At 43.2% G+C, this 23,925-nt stretch overlaps 1 protein-coding gene across 3 annotated transcripts in view; it reads right to left on the reverse strand.

The window, feature by feature from the left end:
- Positions 1-1,923: 1,923 nt before the first annotated feature.
- LOC134334113 (myosin-9-like) overlaps positions 1,924-23,925 on the reverse strand; it is a 90,055-nt gene continuing 68,053 nt past the window's right edge. For all 3 annotated transcript variants that reach the window (XM_063016314.1, XM_063016300.1, XM_063016308.1), the window contains 18 exons: positions 23,089-23,212; positions 22,162-22,333; positions 21,759-21,971; positions 20,401-20,545; positions 19,587-19,793; positions 18,869-18,973; positions 18,618-18,770; positions 17,496-17,744; positions 15,850-16,062; positions 15,036-15,248; positions 14,780-14,941; positions 14,553-14,681; positions 13,629-13,717; positions 13,086-13,209; positions 10,210-10,418; positions 8,903-9,011; positions 7,272-7,444; positions 1,924-3,277 (listed from right to left, as the gene is read on the reverse strand). In XM_063016314.1, the coding sequence (XP_062872384.1) occupies positions 3,166-3,277; positions 7,272-7,444; positions 8,903-9,011; positions 10,210-10,418; positions 13,086-13,209; positions 13,629-13,717; positions 14,553-14,681; positions 14,780-14,941; positions 15,036-15,248; positions 15,850-16,062; positions 17,496-17,744; positions 18,618-18,770; positions 18,869-18,973; positions 19,587-19,793; positions 20,401-20,545; positions 21,759-21,971; positions 22,162-22,333; positions 23,089-23,212 (2,901 nt within the window). In that variant the 3' untranslated portion in view covers positions 1,924-3,165. The remainder of the gene's footprint in view (positions 3,278-7,271; positions 7,445-8,902; positions 9,012-10,209; positions 10,419-13,085; positions 13,210-13,628; positions 13,718-14,552; positions 14,682-14,779; positions 14,942-15,035; positions 15,249-15,849; positions 16,063-17,495; positions 17,745-18,617; positions 18,771-18,868; positions 18,974-19,586; positions 19,794-20,400; positions 20,546-21,758; positions 21,972-22,161; positions 22,334-23,088; positions 23,213-23,925) is intronic.

Raw genomic sequence — 23,925 nt, forward strand, 5'->3', positions numbered from 1 at the left:
ACGGTAGTTACTGGTTACACAAGATTCATCAGTTCACAACTTCAGTGTCCAACACAGTCATGGACAATTTTGTATCTCCAATTCACCTCACTTGCACGTCTTTGGACTGTGGGAGGAAACCGACACAGACACGGGGAGAACATACAAACTCCACACAGAAAAGACCCGGATTGCTTCACCTGGGAATCGAACCGAGGACCTTCTTGCTGTGAGGCGACAGTGCTACCCACTGAGCCACCGTGCCACCCACCGAGCCACCGTGCCACCCACCACACATACAACCAAGATTGTTTTTCTTACAGTCGCCTTAAAATAGCTTGACGAGACTGACCTTTTTGTAGACATTATTTATTTATTTATTTAGATGGTTACAGTCATGGCAGGAAAGGTATTTTGAAGACGTATTTTACCAATTTCTAAAATGTAAGAAGTGAGGAAAGGAAAATAAATATTTAACCACTTTAGTTTTTATTTGCTAATACACACTATATGGCCAAAAGTGAATCCTGTTTCAAAAACATATAGTATACATTTGAATCCATCTAATAAAAAATTTACACCTGCTAACAGTAATCCCAATTAATTACCTAAAGGCAGTCTGTAAATAGCTACAGGAAGAACACACTTCCATGGATGTTATTTGCGTTTTTGATCGGTACAGCCAGCAGCAATATGGATAAGTCTATGAATAGTCCCTCATGGGCCAGCCATGCTGAACAAAAGATTGCAAGGACATTTTGGCTGTAATATATGAAATATATATATATATCTTTCTAGTAATGACAACAGCCACTCGGGTGGCATAGTGGCTAAGTGGGTAGCACTGTCACCTCACAGCAAGAAGGTCCTGGGTTCTATCCCCAGGTGGGGCAGTCCAGGTCCTTTCTTTGTGGAGTTTGCATGTTCTCCCGTCTCCGGGTGCTCCGGTTTCCTCCCACAGTCTAAAGACGTGCAAGTGAGGTGACTTGGAGATACTAAATTTTCCATGACTGTGTTCAGTATAACCTTGTGAACTGATGAACCTTGTGTAATGAGTAATTAATATTCCTGTCATGAATGTAACCAAAGTGTAAAACTTGACGTTAAAATCCTAATTAATAAATAAACAACAGCCACTCCTCTGAAAAGGCTTCTCACAAGACTCATGTGCTCATTCAGTCAAAATATGACAGTATTTGTATGATTGGGTACCGCTGTTGGTCAAGTAAACCTCAAGTGATCTTCCAATTCATTCCAAAGCTGTCCAGTGGGGCTAAGGTCAGGACACTGGATTTTCTTTAAACTGAGCTTTTCATGTCTTTATTGACCTTGCTTTGTGCACAGGGGCACAGTCATGCTGGAACAGGTAAGGGCCTCCCCTAAACTGTTGCTGCAAAATTGGAAGCATGTAATTTCCTTTATAGCATTGATATATTACACCTGTTAGCAACTGTGGCTGAATGCATGAACAGTTAGAAGGGGTGTCACAAATACTTTTGTACTGTATGTTTATGTACTTCAAATGTTCACTCATACTATTTAAACATAGTTGTATGTATTTATCAATATTACCTTATATATTTTAAACTAATTTGATAGGATATAGGACATTATATTTAAAAAGTATACTTTAGAAAAAAAAGATTTTTTAAATTGCATCTGGTTTTCTCATTTCAGAATTTTACTTTCCAAGTAGAGCTTATTGTCAAGGTGAAGAAGTTTTACAATTCTTGAAACTGCAAATCATCCTGGACAGATGCAAATGGTATGCAAGGTCAAAAAAGTGAGCCAACAGTTACTCTAAAAGTATTGCAGTATGAGTTCCAAAAATGCTTTTAAAATAGTCTGATCAAAGATAACTTTAATCGTTTTAAAATCTTATTCACATCAAAAGACTTTTATTCAAAACAAATGTATTGAAAGAAGAAAGACACAGCAGGTCCATTGTAGATATTTAGAAAGCCATGTTTATTTGCATAATACCAACAGGTCACAACTCTGAATATCATTTAGGAGTTGCAGAGAAAGAAGTACAAAATTAGGATTTTTTTTTTGCATTATAGTTTCCTCATGTCAAAAGCCAGATATTAGCTATTCAAACGTTATGAATTCCTCTCACTTCCCAGCAGTGTGAGCGAGAAAGCTGAAGCGAGCACAATGCTTCGTCTGAGGCACAAATCTAAAAACCCAGCGGCATGTAGGATTTAGCGTGGCGTTATATTCCTGACTGACGTATCGGACAGTGAACACCTGAAGGTCCGGCTAATCCTGCAAGTGCTTAGAGAATACAGTGCGCTGTGAGAAAGAAGAATCTACCCTCTAGCCCCCTGTAAAAATGTCAAATTACAAAACAAATAAGGAAAAAGAAATATATGAATGTATGACTTTAAGGCTATAGTGCACAGTGGCTCTAATATGAGCTCTGCTTCGTCCTTCAGTGGTGTTTGGACACATAACCATTATACTGCTCAGTGTAGAGACGTATATAATAATTTTGGTGCACGTCTGAATATTTCTGGTGATCGTATGAGTTAAAGCCTAAGTTTGGTGCACAAATCTGAGTTACATAAAGCCCAAAAGTGGAAAATAGTGTCAGCAGCTACCTTTTATACAGTACTACACATTGCATAGCTTCTGATTTACCAACACATACGGGCACAAGAGAGAAAATCACGCAGCAGTTATCGTAAATGAGCTCTATATGTTTGTCCTTACACCATTATAAAACCTTCCAAGTAAAATACACTTCTATATATCAAGAGAAAGTCGTTTTGGTCCCCGTCCAATAGTTTTCTTCACTGTTTAACCATCTAAAACACTTCTGTTCACTTTTGGAACTAGAAAAATAGACTGAGAAACACAAAGCCTGCGTGCTATGAGTCCTTACAAAAATATCATCCATATCATCAAATTCCTGGAGAATAAGCAGGAATCAAAGTGAAATTTGGTCCTTGGTTGAGCGAACAGGAGTACTGATTGTCAAACGATAAAATATGTGTGTGTGTGTGTGTGTGTGTGCGTGTGTGTGTGTTTTTGCTATGGCACTAACAAATCATCCGTGTGTGCATCTAAGTTCCAGTACACACTATGGTCAGTTACATTTGAGTGTATGTATGTGTGTATTTATATAAATGCTGCAGTTCAGTACTATAGTACTACAACACAGCCAGAACTCCGGGTTCTTCTTTATTCAGGTTTGGGTTCTTGGGTTTCGCCCTTGGCTTCGGGATCGTCGTCACTCTCGAGAGTGACGGTGTGGCTGACGATGCGGCGCATGGTGAAAGGAATATCTCCACGCCTGTAAAAAAACACACCCCCCAAATTTTTTTAGTCAGAATACTTTAATCACACATTGAATCTTAATGAACAAAAGATTCAAGTTGAAAATCTTTACTAATGTAAACTGTGTCATTTGTTGAGAACAATATAACACAATGGTCAGTGGAAACCAAAATAATCAACTCACTTAAACCTGGACTTAACATTACACAGAAAACCCAAGTAAAGATTTTAATCTCAAGCTGATCCAGTTTGTGTGACTTTCTGTGAGAATCAGGAGTGTGTATGGCCCCCATGTGCCTGTAAACACGCCAAGATGTGTCATTTCCTTTCAGACCTGGATCAAGGCATCACTAAGCTCCTAAGCATTATTTGGTAGCACTGGATGCGCTGATTTATAACATACCATAAGTTCTTAACTGGATTCAGGTTCATTGACTTCATCATCCAGGAACTCCCAGTGTTGCCAACTTAGCTATATTTAGTTTTAGCAGCTTAGCTATATTTTTCAGACCCCTCTAGCGACTTTTTTTTAAATTTTTTTTTTAAAGCAACTAGCGACAAATCTAGCGACTTTTTCTGGTGTTATTGGAGACCTTTGGAGACTCGGACGTGAAAGCACATTTCGTTCTGCAGTTACTGTCCTCAACGAGCAGCGGGTGCTGCCGTATTTATCCTACCCATCGATTTGTCCTACCGAGCATGCACACATCTGTTGAGTAGAACGCCTATAATTCTGTGCTACCTTTGCCTAATTTATTTCTACTAGCGGTTAGTAATGTATGGTTTTAGTTATAAAAGTTTAAAGTTTAAGTGTATGTAATGCCGATATTATGTGACTTATTTTTTTTATCTATTTCAGAACTGTGCACGGTGCTCAAATGAGCTATACTTGATTGAATACAGTTAAATAACAGTTGTTTATCTAATGCTATGTGTTAACGTTTTATTTACATGCGTTCAGTGATTTTAGAGCGTTTTTCATACATCTAGGGAAGCCAATCATTTTTAAATAACCATCTGCGACCGTAACATTACGACAACACAAAATGTATTCGGTTATTTTTCAGTTTTGTGCTTTCTTAGCAGTTCAACTGGTACAGTAAAGGTTGTGTCTAATAAAGTTAATTACTGAGTGAATATGTTGAGCATTTATTACGTTATCTTGTACTTAGCTGTTTGTATACATAAAACTATTTTGTTGCTTTTCCCTTGTCAGTTCTGTTCTTATTTTTTGTTCCTTATTCCATGTTTTTTGTAGCTATAGATATTTCTCACTGGGATCTTATCCAACAGGGTATGATAAATCACTGAGGCAAAACCTTAGAAGATATTCCTCATAGAGGGTTAGCATATTATTTACTACAAAATGTTTTGTATACTGGCTTATATAAAATTTTATTTAATTTAATTTAATCCTAATAAATAAATTTGAGATATATGTCTGAGATACAGATAAATGGATCTATCGAGATTTGCTACCGATAGTTTATAATAGTATAAAGACCTATCGAGATGTGCTACTTAAGCAATAGAACACGAGAGGGAGTGTGTTATCGCGAATAACATCACGGCTGTGATTCGGTCGCAGGCACGAGCCGAAGGCGAGTGACGTAGATCACAGCCGTGATGTTATTTGTGATAACACATGACCTCGAGTGTTCTATTGCTTTTATACAACAGTTTTTACAAAATAAAGAAAGAAATTAAATCAAAGAAGTCCTGAATTTCATAATAAATATGCTTTAATATTGACAATACCTTCCGCCAAAAAGTAGTTCCACAACCAATATAAAGTTTAACACTACAAAGCAGACATCCCAAGTTGCAAAAACTCATCTTAGGGAGGTAAGAACAAGAAGAAGAAGAAGGCAGGAACCTCCGAAGGGAAAAAAAAGAAATAAAAAACCTCTCGCACACACCAAAGGATTATGGGTGATAACAGAACTCTTAGGAGCTGCTAACTGGGCTATTAAGCTAACTGTTCGTGTTACAAACACATTAAAGTTCCCTACATAGTGCACTAGATTGTGTATCAGATCGCGGATTTATGTTCCCTACATAGTGCACTAGATTGTGTATAAGATCGCGGATTTATGTTCCCTACATAGTGCACTAGATTGTGTATCAGATTGCGGATTTATGTTCCCTACATAGTGCACTAGATTGTGTATAAGATCGCGGATTTATGTTCCCTACATAGTGCTCTAGATTGTGTATCAGATCGCGGATTTATGTTCCCTACATAGTGCACTAGATTGTGTATCAGATCGCGGATTTATGTTCCCTACATAGTGCTCTAGATTGTGTATCAGATCGCGGATTTATGTTCCCTACATAGTGCACTAGATTGTGTATCAGATCGCGGATTTATGTTCCCTACATAGTGCACTAGATTGTGTATCAGATCGCGGATTTATGTTCCCTACATAGTGCACTAGATTGTGTATCAGATCGCGGATTTATGTTCCCTACATAGTGCACTAGATTGTATCAGATCACGGATTTATGTTCCCTACATAGTGCACTAGATTGTGTATCAGATCACGGATTTATGTTCCCTACATAGTGCACTAGATTGTGTATCAGATCACGGATTTATGTTCCCTACATAGTGCACTAGATTGTGTATCAGATCACGGATTTATGTTCCCTACATAGTGCACTAGATTGTGTATCAGATCACGGATTTATGTTCCCTACATAGTGCACTAGATTGTGTATCAGATCACGGATTTATGTTCCCTACATAGTGCACTAGATTGTGTATCAGATCACGGATTTATGTTCCCTACACACAGCGCTAGATTGTGTATCAGATCACGGATTTATGTTCCCTACATAGTGCACTAGATTGTGTATCAGATCACGGATTTATGTTCCCTACACACAGCGCTAGATTGTACAGTATATCAGATAACGGATTTATATCGCGATCGGGAAAAAAAAGTCTGTGGATCACCTGCGTGCATGTTTGTGTGCATGAAGCTTGTCGTTACTGGCAACGCCTCAGAGGAGTAATACAGTTGTAGTGTGAAAAGGCCGTGCTGTTATCATGAAGATCAGCACAGTTAGAACGCTTCTCAGCCAATCAGATTGTAAGGTCGGAACTACCTGTTGTATAACACTATTTATAATAAGATATAGACCTACCGACATGTGCTAACTCTTATGCAAATTAGGCGATGACATCATTTAGCGACTTCTAGCGACTTTTAGGACAGCCAATAGCTACTTTCCTTACTGGGGACTGCCTTTACACTTTAGCCGTTGTCCTGCCCCGTAAAGTGTAAGATCTGACAGTGGCTCTGACGATTTTGTCTCGGTAACCTAGTAACAGTCAGGGTACCATTGGCTATAACGTGCTCTCATCTGTGAAGAGAATGGCAGATCCACCTATTCTGGTGTTCCCTAGTGTAACCAATCGACCTGCATGGTGTTGGGCTGTGATCACATGTCGCACTAGAGGATGTCGGGCCCTCACACCACTTTCATGAAGTTTGTTTCTGACAGTTTGGTCAGAAACATGCACACCAGTAGCCTCCAGCCTGCTATGCTCCTTCTGTCAGTGCTCCTTCTGTTCCTCCTCACACATAGAAGCAGATACCTGCCCTGCTGCTGGACTGATGCTCTTCTACGACCATGTCCAGCTCTCCTCGTGTAATGGATCATGCCCATGCTCTTGTGCTTGGAGTCACAGCATACATAAAGATGTGCCATCCTGGAGAAGCTGGACTATCTGTGGAACCTGAATGAGCTGTTGGTGCCACAAGGACACTAGCAGAAGGCAAAACTAGAGAAGAATCAGTCAGGAAGGATGAGGAGAGAGTATTTGTCTGTGGTCACCACCCGCAAAACCATTCCCTTTTTAGTGGTTGTCTTGCTGTTGCCTATCCAGAGCACATGTCACTTTCATTTGCACCCAAGCAGGTGAAATTGATTCACAATCATAATAACAATACAAAGATGGAAGATAATTTCCCAGAAGCCTTGTTGTGTTAGGTCTGGTTTACCTGAGCTTGCTCTTGAGTGAGGAGACCTCACGGTTCATGGCATCAGCAGACTCAGTGGCATCCTCCAGCTCCCTCTGCAGTTTCCTGCGGTAGGCGTTGGCTCTCTGTGCCTCCTCCTCGGTCTCCTCCAGCTGCCTCTTCAGCTGCTTCATACGGCTGTTCAGTTTCTCCACCTGCGGAAGCACACACAGCCTTGTCAGCGCTAATGTTTCCGGTGGCCAACAGTTTCCATTAGGTTAGCTACATTAGCCTTGTGACGCCACAGCGAACACTACCAGTCAAAAGGGAAATAAAGCAACAAGTGCTCGGCATCACTCGGAAATCTGAATGAAGCTGGTTAACCCTCTAATGGTCTGCTCAACCATTTGATTGAGCTTACTTTGAGTCTGATTGTGTAAAAATAAGCTGTATTTAGATAATCTTGTTTGGGCCGTATCTACTCCTTGGTTGGCTTGTGTTAAACTCAAAATATTGGTACATGACACTGTGGTTTTAAGGAAACAGCCTCTCTATTTCCTCGGCTGCTCCCGTTAGGGGTCGCCGGCGGATCGTGATCCACATTACTGATTTGGCACAGTTTTTACGCCGGATGCCCTTCCTGACACAACCCTCCCTATTTATCCGGGCTTGGGACCAGCACTACAATGCACTGGTTTATGATCCCTAGCGGCTAGGTACCTATAGGACAATTCAGTGTCTCCAATTAGCCTGGCTGCATGTTTTTAGACTGTGGGAGGAAGCCGGAGCACGCGGAGGAAACCCACGCTGACACAGGAAGAACATGCAAACTCTGCACAGAAAGGACCCAGACCGCCCCCACCTGGGGATCGAACCCAGGACCTTCTTGCTGTGAGGCGACAGTGCTACCTACTTAGACTTTAAGGAAACAGCTTTTCTAACCTATATTTCACCTTCAAGCTAGAAGCTGAAAGTTCATCCATGAAAAGTTGCAGCATTTTTGTGATCATCTCAACTGTTTGGCGAGACCATTATAGGGTTGAGAGAAATCCATGAGTTTGCAAAGCTGTTATCAAGGCAAAACGTGTCCCTTACGTAAAAAAAAAAAAAAACAGTTTTCATGATTTTTGGGTCACTGCATTATTCCACTCTGCTTCTGTTTATAATTTAAAATGTCGAAAATATTATAACTAGAGAAACGTCTCTGTGACCAGGCGTGTCCTTACTTTTTTTTTTCCCTTTTTCTCCCACTTTAGCGCATCCAATTTCTTCCCGTCAATCATCCTCTCACTAATGCTGGTCCCTGCTCCTGATTGGGGAGGACGGGGCTGCTCCACGCCCCCTCCGACACGAGTGCAGTGCCGTACAGCGCTGTGTACGGAGAGCCACACCCTCTACCGCACTCCTTTCCCATCTCCGTGCAGGCGCCACCAACCAGCCAGCAGAGGTCGTAATCGCACTAGTCTTAGAGAGAGTCCCCATCCGGCTTAGTCCCGCCCCTTATCTGAACAACAGGCCAATCGTTGTTCATGTGGCCGCTCAGCCTCAGCCGGCAAGGCAGAGCCGAGATTCGATACGATGAGCCACCTGAGCGGCCGGCGTGTCTGTATGAACTGTATGAAGATGATACTGTACAGACGATTTTGAAGAGTTTGTGATGTGCAGGATCCGACCTGATCTTTGAACTGGTCGGCGTTGCGTCTCTCATCATCCACCTGCAGGACGACTTCCTTCATCTTCTTCTCTGTACGACGCACGATTTTAGAGGCAGACTGTCTCTCTCTAAACAAACATAAGATTCAATCAATTCAGATTAGTATTTATTTATTAGGATTTTAACGTCATGTTTTACACTTGTCATGTGTTACATTTATGACAAGACAGGTAGTTACTGCTTACACAATATTTATCAGTTCACAAGGTTATATGGAACACAGTCATGGACAATTTAGTATCTCCAATTCACCTCCCTTGCACGTCTTTGGAATGTAGGAGGAAACAAGAGCTTCTGAAGGAAACCCACACAGACACGGGGAGAATATACAAACTCCACACAGAAAGGACCACCGCTCCACCTGGGAATCGAACCCAGGACCTTCTTGCTGTGAGGCGACAGTGCTACCCACCGACAATTTATATTTGAACAAATGTTTATGCTCATTCTTTGTTCATTCATGCGCAATATTTCCTATTCACAGACAATGTTCATTCATTCATTGTCTGTTTTACCACCATTTTATCATGGTCAGGGTTGCAGTGGGTACAATTTACTGAGCAAATGGCAGGAAACACCCACACACACAAAGCTTTTTTTTTTTTTCTATTTTATTTATACATTTTCTCCCAATTCAGTGTAGTCAATTTGTCTTCTGCTGCTGGGGGATCCCTGATTGCAGACGAGGTGGGTACATTGTTGCTCACACCTCCTCCGACCCGTGCGCATCCCTTAGCGGAACCCCTTTTCACCCATGCACTCAGCACAGACGCCTCTCTATCTGTCAATCAGGGTCGTTACACAGCGTTTGAAGACCCCCCACCCACATAATCCGGCCATCCCGCCCTGGCAGAAACGTGTCTGCTGCAGGCAATGCCGATTATGCCCAAGATCAGAATCTTGGCGCTGGTGTACTAGCGGAATATCCCGCTGCGCCACCTGGGCACCCACCTAGGGCAAATTTAGTATCTCCAATTAACCTGACTGCATGTCTACAGACTGTAAGAGGAGAACATGCAAACTCCACACAAAAAGGACCCAGACAGCTCGACCTGGGAATAAAACCCAGAACCTTCTTGTTGTGAGGCTACAGTGTTACCCACCAAGCCAAACTAGGTGCAAACTATGCAAAACATATTTTGAATTAAGCCTGTATAGCGTCAGTGACGTCAACCAGACGATCTTGTGGTGCATCATTATCCCATATCCCTATTCGTAACAGTATTTTTTTAGTGTTTAGCGTTCTTAGCCACATGATGATCTAACCTGGTCTCAATATCCAGCTGTTCTTCCAGCTGAGCGATTTTGGCCTCCAGGGCAGTGATAGAGGCCTTGTATTTTCCCTTCACTGCTCCCTCCAGCTCGGTCAACTTCAGCTTCATCTCCTTGTTCTGCCGCTCCATCTGTGAGCGCGACCCCTCCAGGCGCTGACTGCTACTGCGCTCCGCTGTCAGCTCCACGTTCACCTGGTCCACCTGAGAGCCACGAAGACGAATTTTAATGATACTCGCAATCACACACACGTAGGATAGGAAATATTATATGAACTGCTGAACCAATGCTAGAAATGGTACTTTTTTTAAATTCTTTATTTTGTTTACGCATTTTCTCCTCTTTTTCTCCCTTTTAGCGCGTCCAATTGCCCGATTGCGTCATGTTTCCTCTTCACCAATGCCGATCCCCGCTCTGACTGAGGAGGACGAAGCTAACCCACGGCCCCTCCGACAAGTGGGCAGCAGCCGTATGCATCTTGTCATCTACACTTTGACGAGTGCAGTGCAGCTCAGCACTGTGTACGGAGAGACACACCCTGAGAGCACTCTTTTCTCATCTCTGTGCAGGTGCCAACAATCAGCCAGCAGAGAGGTCGTAATTGCGTTAGTTATGAGAGAGTCCCTATCCGGCTTAGTCCCACCCCTATCTGAACAACAGGTCAATTGTTGTTCAAGTGGTTGCTCAGCCCAGCCGGCAGGCAAAGCTGAGACACAATACAATGTATTTGAGATCCTAGCTCTGTGTTTTTACTGCTGCGCCACCTGAGCGACATAAATGGTACATTTGAGTGAAATGCTAATACACATTTTTTTTACAATTAGGATAAAAAAAATTTTTATAACTAAAAAAATCCACATTTTGTCCATGATTTTTTACCACGACCCAGTGATGGCACCTGCCACAAATTGTTGCAAAACCAATGCATCAAAACGAAACACAAAATGAAATACAGTGTATCACGAAAGTGAGTACACCCCTCACATTTCTGCAAATATTTCATTATATCTTTTCATGGGACAACACTATAGACATGAAACTTGGATATAACTAAGAGTAGTCAGTGTACAACTTGTATAGCAGTGTAGATTTACTGTCTTCTGAAAATAACTCAACACACAGCCATTAATGTCTAAATAGCTGGCAACATAAGTGAGTACACCCCACAGTGAACATGTCCAAATTGTGCCTAAAGTGTCAATATTTTGTGTGACCACCATTATTATCACTGCCTTAACCCTCCTGGGCATGGAATTCACCAGAGCTGCACAGGTTGCTACTGGAATCCTCTTCCACTCCTCCGTGATGACATCACGGAGCTGGTGGATGTTAGACACCTTAAACTCCTCCACCTTCCACTTGAGGATGCGCCACAGGTGCTCAATTGGGTTTAGTCCATCACCTTTACCTTCAGCTTCCTCAGCAAGGCAGTTGTCATCTTGGAGGTTGTGTTTGGGGTCGTTATCCTGTTGGAAAACTGCCATGAGGCCCAGTTTTCGAAGGGAGGGGATCATGCTCTGTTTCAGAATGTCACAGTACATGTTGGAATTCATGTTTCCCTCAATGAACCGCAGCTCCCCAGTGCCAGCAACACTCATGCAGCCCAAGACCATGATGCTACCACCACCATGCTTGACTGTAGGCAAGATACAGTTGTCTTGGTACTTCTCACCAGGGCGCCGCCACACATGCTGGACACCATCTGAGCCAAACAAGTTTATCTTGGTCTCGTCAGACCACAGGGCATTCCAGTAATCCATGTTCTTGGACTGCTTGTCTTCAGCAAACTGTTTGCTGGCTTTCTTGTGCGTCAGCTTCCTTCTGAAATGACGACCATGCAGACCGAGTTGATGCAGTGTGCGGCGTATGGTCTGAGCACTGACAGGCTGACCTCCCACGTCTTCAACCTCTGCAGCAATGCTGGCAGCACTCATGTGTCTATTTTTTAAAGCCAACCTCTGGATATGACGCCGAACACGTGGACTCAACTTCTTTGGTCGACCCTGGCGAAGCCTGTTCCGAGTGGAACCTGTCCTGGAAAACCGCTGTATGACCTTGGCCACCATGCTGTAGCTCAGTTTCAGGGTGTTAGCAATCTTCTTATAGCCCAGGCCATCTTTGTGGAGAGCAACAATTCTATTTCTCACATCCTCAGAGAGTTCTTTGCCATGAGGTGCCATGTTGAATATCCAGTGGCCAGTATGAGAGAATTGTACCCAAAACACCAAATTTAACAGCCCTGCTCCCCATTTACACCTGGGACCTTGACACATGACACCAGGGAGGGACAACGACACATTTGGGCACAATTTGGACATGTTCACTGTGGGGTGTACTCACTTATGTTGCCAGCTATTTAGACATTAATGGCTGTGTGTTGAGTTATTTTCAGAAGACAGTAAATCTACACTGCTATACAAGCTGTACACTGACTACTCTAAGTTATATCCAAGTTTCATGTCTATAGTGTTGTCCCATGAAAAGATATAATGAAATATTTGCAGAAATGTGAGGGGTGTACTCACTTTCGTGATACACTGTATATATATATAAAAAACATAAAGCCTTCACAAGGGGGCATTCGTGTACAAGCTTATTTAATATTATTTTTCCCATTGACCCAATTTTTTGGTGCTCGTGACCCACCTAAGGGTTGCGACCCAAGATTTGAAAAACCCCGAGCTAGACATTAGCTCATTTTAGTGCTTTATTAGTTGCAACATTTAATGATCAGTTCTGTAATACTTGCATAATAATCATGCAAAACAAATCCTTTATTTACGTAAAAAAGTTTAGGGTTCAATGTCCATATACTATTGATCATATATATAGCTATTAAGCTAGCAGAGAGGTGTTCAGCAGTCGCTAACCTGCAGCATGGTTCTCTTGAGACGATCGTTAATGATTTCGGTGCTGTTCTGCTCCTCCTCGAATTCCTCCTCCAGCTTAGCAATGCGAGCCTCCAGCCGACGCCTCTCGTCCATGGTCAGAGCACTAAGAGAGAGAGAGGCAGAGGTGAATTTTGCTTCTACTTAGACCACATGTTGGAATCACTCAACTGGAAACCTTTCTACAAGACTTTGGAGTGCGTCTGTAGGAATTTGTGCCCGTTCAGTCAACAGAGTGTGTGAGCTCAGGTCACATTTTGGAAGAGAAGGTCTGGCTAAGTTCAATCATTAAAAGGAATGTCCACATACTTTTGGCCGTATAGAGTATCGCACAGCGACATCTAAAGATGAAAGAACACAAATCCTGGGTCTTAGAGCCCAGGGTTTGATTCCTGCTTCTGATTACAATTTCTCCCTGTGTCTTGTTTTCCTTCTACAGCTCAAAACATGCCAATAGGTAGATTGGCTATACTTAATCACACTTAGGAACAGCAGGAATGACTGAACGAAGGTTTGTTGTCTTACTTCTTGCTGTTCTGGTTGTTCATCTCATCCAGCAGCTCGTCTCTCTCCTGCTGAGCCTGTCTCTTTGCCCGCTCCGCTGCGGCCAGTTCCTACACACACACACACACACACACACACACACACACACACACACACAGTGAAGATCCAAAACAAAGAAAAACCTTCACAAATTTGTATTTATGACCAATAGGACGACCAATCTTTCGATGCTGACATCTAATTGGGCGGGGCTTTTTTTGTTTTTTTGCATTTTCTCCCAATTTTGCTCCCAATCTTGCTCCCAATCTAGTCATATCCAAGTACCCCATTGCATTTCGCTTCCTTTTTACTAATGCTGACTTTCACTCCTGACTGAGGAGAGCCGTGACTAACACACGCCCCCTCCGACATGTGTGCAGTAGCTGACCACTTCTATTCACCTGCACAAGCCAAGTTCATATGGGGCTCGAAGTCACGCATTAAGGTCGTAATTGTATCAGTTATGAGGAATCCCCTCTGGTAACAAAAGGACGAGACAATCGTTGTCTGTGTAGGCGCCCAGCCTGCCGGTACCAGAGCTGAGATTTGAACTCACGAGTCTGAGATGTCAGCTCTGGTGTGCTAGAGTGTTTTAGCGCCCATGGGCGGGTTTGCAATCGATCAGACGCTTTATCAGATGCTTTTAGCACATGCTTTTATTTAAAGCGACTTACACTAATGTGACAGTTTATTGTCTAAGCAATTGAGGGTTAAGGGCCTTGCTCAAGGGTGAGGCTTGAACCAGCGACCTTTCGATTGCTAGTCCAGAACCTTAACCACTAGGCTGCACCTGCCCTATTATATGGTTAGCTTAGCTTGTTAACTCACAGTGAATGAATAATTTGTCTGAATAAATTGCTGGGGAAGCATGCACGTCTAAACGAAACTTATGTTATAAGCGGGTACCTCCTGCATTTGGATCATTTCTGCCTCCATGCTCTTGAGCTTCTTCTCGTTCTCTTTGCTCTGAGCCAGGATCTCCTCCCGGGAGAGACGGGATTCATCCAGTTCACGCAGCAGGTCCTTCATCTGAACCTACACACACACACACACACGCACACACACACATAGTTAAACAGCTATCTGTGCAATCATAACACCTGGCTGAGAAAAAAACAGGGCTCCATGTGTACCTGCAGCTTCTTGAGCTGTTTAATAGCCTCGTCACGGTTCTTGTTGGCCATGTCGATGGCGGCCTCCAGTTCCTTCAGGTCCAGCTCCATCTTCTTACGTGCTGCCACGGCAACGCCGCGCTGCTTCCTTTCGTCCTCCAGCTCCAGTTCCATCTCCCGCACCTAAAAGATGAAAGTACCTCACGTTACATGATGCAACACACACACACACACACAATTTCTATTTGGGTAAAAAGTACCGTTAAAAACCCTGTACCTGTTTGACCAGCTGCCTCTTTTTCTCCTCTCCCATCTCATCACGCCCGGTGAGGTCGCGCTCGTACTGGGCCTTCATTGCCTGCATGTTGACCTCCAGGCGCAGCTTGGCATCCTCCGTGGCCTGCAGCTCATCCTCCAGCTCTTCCAGCTGTGTGCGCATCTCCTCCAGCTGCTGCTCCATGCCACGCTTTGACTTCTCCAGCTCATGCACCTGAAGGAAAGTTCCGGCACGGGTCAGTAAAATCCGGTGATTGAGATCTACAATTCATTGACATGACAGTTCCATCTGACTGTTTTACATTAAATTATTTAGCTCACGCACTTAACACAGTCCCGGACAGTTCCGATAAAGTTCAGGAACAGTCTGACCATCCTCTAAACTACAAGGGATCTTCAAAAAGTTTACACACTTTTATATTTTGTTTGGAAGCGGTGAGGGTGGAAGGAGTCGTAATTGGTCGTGTCTGAGAGACTAAGAGACGCTCATAGTCCGGATTTAGCTCCATCTGATTTCCGCCTATTTGGACGCTCAAAGAAGCTTTAGGGGGAAGAAGATTTTCATGTGATCATGATGTGAAAGCAGCGGTGCATCAGTGGCTCATGGCAATAAAATGTTGGTATGACGCTGGGAAAAATGCAGCGGAAGGTGATTATGTAGCTTTGTTCTTAAAATTCTTAATAAATAGAGGTTAAAAAAGTGCAGAAACTTATTGAAGATCCCTCATAGAAGTCAAATTAAACCTATTTATTTGCTTGTGTGAAATATTTTTATTGTTAAATAAAAATAATACAGAAGAAACAGAGGCTCTTACGCTCTTGCCAACGTCATCCTTGGATGAGACAAGGTCCTCCATCTCGGTCCTGAGTGCCTTGTTGGCCCGGTCAGTTTCGTTCTTCACGTCAAACAGGGTCTCGAGTTCACGGCTCAGAGAGAGGGCACGCGTCTCCTTCTCTCGGGCCTCGGCCTCGGCTCTGTCGCGCTCCTCGGCGTACCTGGCTGAGATCGCCTTCTCCTCTGCCAGCATCTGCACACAGTAAATGAGGAATCAAGAATAAACTGGAATTAAACAAGAAGTCTTTGCACTCTGTAATATAACAGGATGAGAATTTGACAGCTAGTGAACCACCCTAACATCTTACATCAACCAAAACGACCAACTGCATGTTTACATTTGTCACTAGTTGCTTGAGAAAGTGTGAAATGCTCATAAGTTCTCTCCACTAATGAAATTCCTCGCTTGTTGTTTTAGTACAATAAGTCACGTTAAGCTTTGTGCACCATCACACTCCATAGTAAATCAGCACAAAAGCTTTTTACACTTCTCATGTAAATGCACCTTCACTAAACGGAATATGGTATCCCAAGATCAATCATCTCCACGATTAAGAAGCATAAGGAAACAGAAGGTAAAGAAGTAAAAGTTAAGTGCAGGTTTTATTGTATTTTTATATAGATTTTTAACTGTTTTTCATTTGTATTTCAGTGTTTTTTTATATCATATTTGATATTTTCAGTGTATAAGTGTCAAAAACAACCCCATTATTTTACATTAGACTAAAATATATGCAGTTCCACGAGACCATGAAACACATTAACAGGTTTCCCAAACATCCTTATGAAAAAAAAAAAACCTTGAAACTCAACGCCTTTTAAACTCGCCACTCCCAGAACCAACTGACGTTAAGTTTTAAGGTACCACTGTATCAATTTTAATAGCCAGATATAACAACAGCAACAAATGTAACAAATTTAAAGGTCCTAGTCACTGTACACTATACTGAAACTGTACTGAAATACGAAGAATGAGCCCCGAATTTGGCAACCAGGCGTATAGCGCCAGTGACGTCAACCATGTGAGGTGTATAGCACCAGTGCCCTCTGCTGTTTAAAGTGAATATTGATTCATTTTACATGTCAAAACAATTTGAATCGTGGAATTTTTCTATCGGTTATTAACTGTATTGTGGTGCATCGTTACATCCCTAACTGAAAGTGAAGCTTGTATTTGTTAAAGAGTTTCATGTGTGATAAACAAATGCTGAAGACCAAACTGTCAGTCGTACTGTCACAATTCGCTAGTGAGGTCAGTCTGACCGGCCTTCACTTTAACACTATATGTTTATTCGATGTACTATAAAGCCTCAGCTTTACAAACAATGCATCAAAACAAAAAACAAAATGAAATATACTTAATTAATAGAAATTATGGTAATCTGGTCCTACTGTGGTTTACAAGATGTAACGCAAAGCCTCCACAAGGGGGTGTGCGTGTACAAGTATATTTCGTTTTTATGCACCTTTTGTTAGCTCGTGAGGACCCAGGTCTTAAAAGACCCTGCATTAAACAAACATGTACAAATGTTTTGCTGTACTCAGCTTCAGAAACACAACCATATGTATTAAAGACCCAGTACACCACAGTCTGGTGCTTCGTTCTGATCCCTATGGTGCACTGACCTGGTCAAACTTCTTCTGCTTCTTCTCCAGGTTGGAGACAATCTGGCGAAGATGGTCCTGATCCACCATCAGGTCGTCTAGCTCCTGCTGCAGACGGGTCTTGGTCTTGTCCATCTTGTCGTAGGCCGAGTTCCTCTCGTCGAGGCGCTGGGTGACAGACTCCAGGTCACGCTGCAGACGCTTCTTCACTTCTTCTGCACAATCCAGAGATCCGGCCTCATGCTCCATCTTCTTTCTCATCTCAGTTACCTACAGAGAAAACGTCAGACTTCATTAGGTCTGAGCATCGTGTTGCATCGAGTTCGTTTGAAAACACAAGACAGTAAATTAAAAGTAAATAAAAAAAAAATCTCTGATATTTTTAAATGATAATCAATAAAAGTATGTGACCCCAAATCCACAAATGAACTTATTATTCACTAATTTGTACATTATTGCATTGTCCCCCCAATTTTTCTTCCAGTTTGGTCGTATCCAGTTACCCGATTGCATTGATGCAAACCTTTACTCCTGACCAAGGAGAGTTGTGACTAACACACGTCCCCTCTGTCTCTGTGCAAGCACCATTGACCCTACGAATGAGCCAATCATTGTTTGTGTGAGCGCCCAGCCTGCCGGTAGCGAAGCTGAGATTTGAACTCACAAGCTCGAGGTGTCAGCTCTGGTGTGCTAGTGTATTTTACATACAAACATATTTTGTATATACAATGAGCCCCATTTTATATATCTGCCCTATTATATCTCTTCTCTACTGCTGACAGAGGAGAGCTGGGACTAACACATGCCCCCTCCAACACGTGTGCAGTAGCCGACCGCTTCTTTTCACCTGCATGAGGCGAGTTCATATGCGAATCAGTTTCGCGTACGGAGAGTCACGCACTGATTCCCATTATCCCCCGTCTCTGTGCAGGCGCCATTAATCAGCCAGCAGAGGTCGTATTATCATCAGTTATGGGGAATCCTCTCTGGCGTCCAACCCTGACAGACCAGCCAATCTCTGTTTGTGTAGGGGCCCAGCCTGCTGATAACCAAACTTACAAGTTGGAGATGTCAGCTCTGGTGTGCTAGCGTGTTTTACCGCTGTGCCACCCGAGCGCCTCAAACCCCCTTTTTCGTGTGTACCTGGGACTGTGATGCAATGAGCTGTTTCTCCAGGTTCCTCTTGGCCTCCTCCTCTTCCTCCAGCTGCTCTCTCAGGTTGTTCTGATCGTCCTCCAGCTGCCTCAGCCTTGTGTTCACAGATAACTTCTGACGGGTCTCCTCCTGGAGCAGCTCCTACACAGTGACCAAAACATTAGCAGTTAATGCTACAAGCTTCCTCCCAGTCTTGTATAAACAATCAGAGCCGGCGAACGCGTCTCCTGAGCTCGTACCTGGATGTCCTGGAGCTGCGACTCCACGGCGGAGTGGTCTTTGGTTGCTTTGATGGATTTGCCCTCCACGTCATTTAACACAGTGTTAACGCTGTCCAGCTCCGCCTGCAGGAAACAGAACAAGCTTGTTTTAAATGACCAGAACCCAGTGAAAATGACAAATCCTAGTGCTACAGAAGGGAATCCAGTAAATGTAGAGCAGGAGCGTCCAAACTGCAGCCCATTACCATTTTTGAAACTGCCCGTGAGGTGTTTTAGAAGTTAAATTGAAAGCCGCAGGTTTAACCCTGACTCAAAACATTACAGACGTTACACCTTTATGTTCCTGAACTTTTAGAAATACATGGCGGCTCCAAAGAAACTTTAAAAAGATTCCAATGCTAAATTACAGCTAGACTGCTAACTGAACCACGGAGTGCAGCCATTGTACAGCGCTCCTGGAGCAGAGAGGGTTAGGGCCTTGCTCAAGAGCCCAACAGTGGCTGCATAGCAGAGCTTGGATTTAAACCAACAATCTTTCGATTGATAGCCAAAAGCTCTACCCACTGGGCAACCACTGTCCCAGTAGTAAACAGCTATTATAACTACAGCTCTTTACATATATGGTATTAGGTCTATATACGTAGTAATATAATAATAATAAAAATAATAACAATAATCATTATTATTATACCTAACCCCTGTGTCTGTGTATGTGTGAGACCCGAGTGATTCGTACCTGCATCTTGGCTACTTTATCGGCCAGCTCAATCCTCTGTTTCTCGCTCTCGGCGTGTTTAACCTGCAGCTCCTGCACCTGACTCTCGGCTTTCTTCCTGCGGTGCTCCGACTCGCCCTTCCCCTGCATCAGCGCCTTCAGTTCGATCTGCAGCTCGTTCCTCTCCGACTCCAGAGTCTGCTTCGTCTTGTCCACCGAGGCCTTGCTCTGCACACGTACACCAGGAGGAGAGACAGGTTAGAGACACTCACGTCAGTATTTTTATTCTTGCATTTTAATTGTCCGTGTAGAGCAGTTTAGATGTTAAATGGCTCGATATTTATTTCTTTATTAATCAGAATTTTAACGTCATGATTTACACTTTGGTTATATTCATGACAGGACAGGTAGTTACTGGTTACACAAGATTCATCAGTTCAGAAGTTCAATATCAAACACAGTCATGGACAATTTTGTATCTCCAATTCACCTCTCTTGCACGTCTTTGTACTATGGGAGGAAACCGGAGCTGAACAAACTCCACACAGAAAGGACCCAGACCGCTCCATCTGGGAATCGAACCCAGGACCATTTTGCCTCCGCCCATCAAGGCAACTCGACCGGTCAGCAGAGGCCGCCCTCGCCCTTACTACGAGGAACCCAGTTTCAGCCATTGTCCCTCACCGTACAGACACACAACCAATCATGTGTCTGATAGCAGAGCTGAGATTTGAACTCTTCACAAGCACACTCTGAACAAGCACATAGAAGCTAACTGTTAATGGAAATATAACAAGAGTAGATCAGAAGCAGTAGGTGTAACTTAGTGTTTTACCCTCTTGGACTGCTCGAGCTGCTCGTTAAGCTCCTCAAAGGCTTGGCCGTGTTTCTGCCTCAACTCTGCCACCACCACCTCATGGTTCTTAGTTTCATCTTCCAAGGTCTTCTTCATATGTGTCACCTCCGTCTCACGTTTTGTCCTGACACACACAAGCACATGCATTTCAGTATTAAATATTAAATGAGCCTTAATGTGAGCTGCACAAAAATGAACTATTTTAGCTGTTTATAATTAAAGCCCTACCTAATTCACGACAGTGAAATGAGTCGTTTCCCATGTAATATGCAATTTGCTGTGCAATCTGAACTTTTGTGCTTAGTGATTTAACATTTTTCATCTGTGTAGCGTTCAAGTTTCTCACGTTTACTGGTTAATCTGCACTATGAGGCATCCTAGCAATCCTACGGCAATTCAGTTAGCAATCGGTTAGTCAAAATGTTCAAGATGTCGAGGTCTAAAGCAGCTAAAAACAAGACTCAGGTGTTATTTGAGTGTTATTAAATGACTGTCGTGAAATTGGGCACTTTTCTGTGAAATGTGTGTTTATAAACAACCAAAATATTTTTTTTTTTTCAGCAGCTCAGGTGGCGCAGCGGTAAAAACACACGCTGGAACCAGAGCTGGGATCTCGAATACATCGTATCGAGTCTCAGCTTTGCCTGCCGGCTAAGGCTGAGTGGCCACATGAACAACGATTGGCCTGTTGTTCAGATATGGGCGGGACTAAGCCGGATGGGGTCTCTCTCCCATGACTGGTGCAATTACGACCTCTGCTGGCTGATTGATGGCACCTGCACAGAGATGAGAAAAGAGTGCTCTCAGGATGCGTCTCTCCGTACACAACGCTGAGCTGCACTGCACTCGTCAAAGTGTGGGTGATAAGGTGCATACGGCATGCTGCCAATGTGTCGGAGGGGGCGTGGGTTAGCTTCGTTCTCCTCAATCAGAGCAGAGATCGGCATTGGTGGAGAGGAAGCATGATGCAATCGGGCAATTGGACGCGCTAAAAGGGAGAAAATGCATTTAAAAAAAAAAAGGTTTTTTTTCCCCGTTCTGTAAAGTAGTAAAATTTCATTAGATACTCGTGGGTCTTGAGAGAGCAGACTTTTATCCTGTTGAAATCTGTAAGCTCATTTTAATAAAGGACTCAATAAAGAGCAAACTGATTGCATAAGCTAATCTACGCCTTAAACCATGACAGCATTTGCAGTGGCAGAATAAGATTCATAAATACTACATTTTAATAAATAAATATCTAAATATGCTCAAGCTGACATCCAAATACCTGGATTTACCACTCAAGTAGAACTTAAGTGCAGGGCAACTTAAAACTACTGAAGTAGTAAAACTACCTAAGTGCCTCCTGAGCAGCAGTGGTGTCCAGCGTGTCCTCCAGTTCAGTTTTAAGGGCCTCCAGCTCCTCTCCGAGGTCCCGTTTCTGTTTTTCGGCCTTGACGCGCGAGGCTCTCTCGAGTTCCAGGTCTTCCTGCAGCTCACTCAGCTGAGCCTCCAGCTCGCGGATCTTCTTGTGGGCCAGGTTCTTCTGAGCCGCTTCCTCTTCAATCCTGCACATGGGGAAAAAAACAACAGAAAATATTTGAGTTAAACACAGGAAACGACAGCTTTTAATCATACATTTTAATCACAGTCACAGAAACTATGAGTCATGTACGAATCCGTGTTATCCCCCGTCTCTGTGGGGAACGTTTTTATTATTTAACCAATCACAGATGTTTTGGTAAGTGCGGTTCAGACCTGGCCAGTGCCTCCTGAAGCTCCTCCTCCTTCTTGGCAAGTTGGGCGCGAAGCTCGGCGATCTGAGCCTGGAGTTCAGCGATCTGATCGGTAAGTTCAGTGGAGTCGCCCTCCAACTTTCTACGGTTCTTCTCCAGTTCCTGCCTTTGCTTCTCCTCCCGACGCAGGCGGTCTAACGCACACACACACACACACACACACACACACACACACACACACACACACACACACACACACACACACACACACACACACACACACACACACACACACACCCAGGTCACTTCTATTGACTTCAAAAAATACGTCAAAAATATTCTGTAAAATACACTATATGATCAAAAGTATTGGGACACTGCTACTAATTTCTGAATTCATGTGTTTCAGCCACACCGATTGCTAACAGGTGTAAATAATTAATAATATAAAGGAAATGACATGCTTCTGACTTTGCAGCAACAGTTTAGGGAAGGCCCTTTTCTGTTCCAGCATGACTGTGCCCCTGTGCACAAAGCAAGCTCTATAAAGACATTAAGAAAAGTTTGGTTTAAAGAAACTCCAGAGTCCTGCACAGAGCCCTGACCTCAGCAAGACTGACCAGCTTTGAAATGGATTCTTGACCAACATCAGTGCCCAGCCATACAAATGCTGTTTTGTACGACTGAATGGGAACAAATTCCCACAGACATACTTCAAAGCCTTTAAAGTCTTGCAAGAACATAGATGTCACACTATTTCATTAGCATTTGTTTTTGAAATAAGTTGTCTGACATGCTCATAATCAGTTGTCCAAATACTATTGGCCATTTAGTGTAGTTGATTTTTGTAACTGACATTTTTTAACTCACCTATGTGTTATTAGACAATGATTAATTACAAATACATGTTTATAACTGTTTATTAATAGAGACCGGACAATTGACGTACCCTCCAGATCTGTTATCATGGCCTCGTGTTTGTTTTTCAGTTTCTGCAGACTCTTGGATTTCTCCTCCTCTTCTGCCAGATTAGTGGTGAACTCAGCAAATCTCTCCTCTATCAGCTTCTTCTCCTGTAGGACCAACATGACGTTCAGTTCAGAAACTTCTCTTACAAAAGCAAAAGGTTATGATGAACACATATTAGATCTGAGACTATCACTCTCCTCCTCTGACGACATGCACACAGATGTCAGACGAAATGTTTCATCTGCCCACAACGGATTCTCAGCGAGAGCTGCAGCACCATGGTCAGATCATCTATTGCTAGTGTGGGCACCTCAATCAGAGAGCAAAGGCTGTTAATTTAAACCTTCAATACAGGCAAAGCCAATCGTGCCTGTGTGTGACCGGTCAATAGGTAGCACATTAGACTGCTGTCTTTTGTACCGCAGGCAGTCAGACTGTTTAACACCACATGACGGCAGGCTGAAATCAGACTGAAACTCATGCACACACTGACACTTACACTGTCATGGTATTTTGGTATTTTATATTTATAATTATAAGAATATATTGGTTATAATCTACACCGATCAGGTGACACAATAACATTATGACCTCCTTCCTAACTGACTGGTCTGCGGCTATGCGGCCCCATACGCATCAAACTGTGATGCACTGTGTATTTTGACACCTTTCTATCAGAACCAGCATTAACTTTTTCAGCAGTTTGAGCTACAGTAGCTCGTCTGTTGGATCAGACCACACGCGCCAGCCTTCGCTCCCCATGTGCATCAATGATCCTTGGCCATCCATGACCCTGTCGCCGGTGCATCACTGTTCC

This window comes from Trichomycterus rosablanca, chromosome 2 (genome assembly GCF_030014385.1).
Source record: "Trichomycterus rosablanca isolate fTriRos1 chromosome 2, fTriRos1.hap1, whole genome shotgun sequence".
NCBI lineage: Eukaryota > Metazoa > Chordata > Actinopteri > Siluriformes > Trichomycteridae > Trichomycterus > Trichomycterus rosablanca.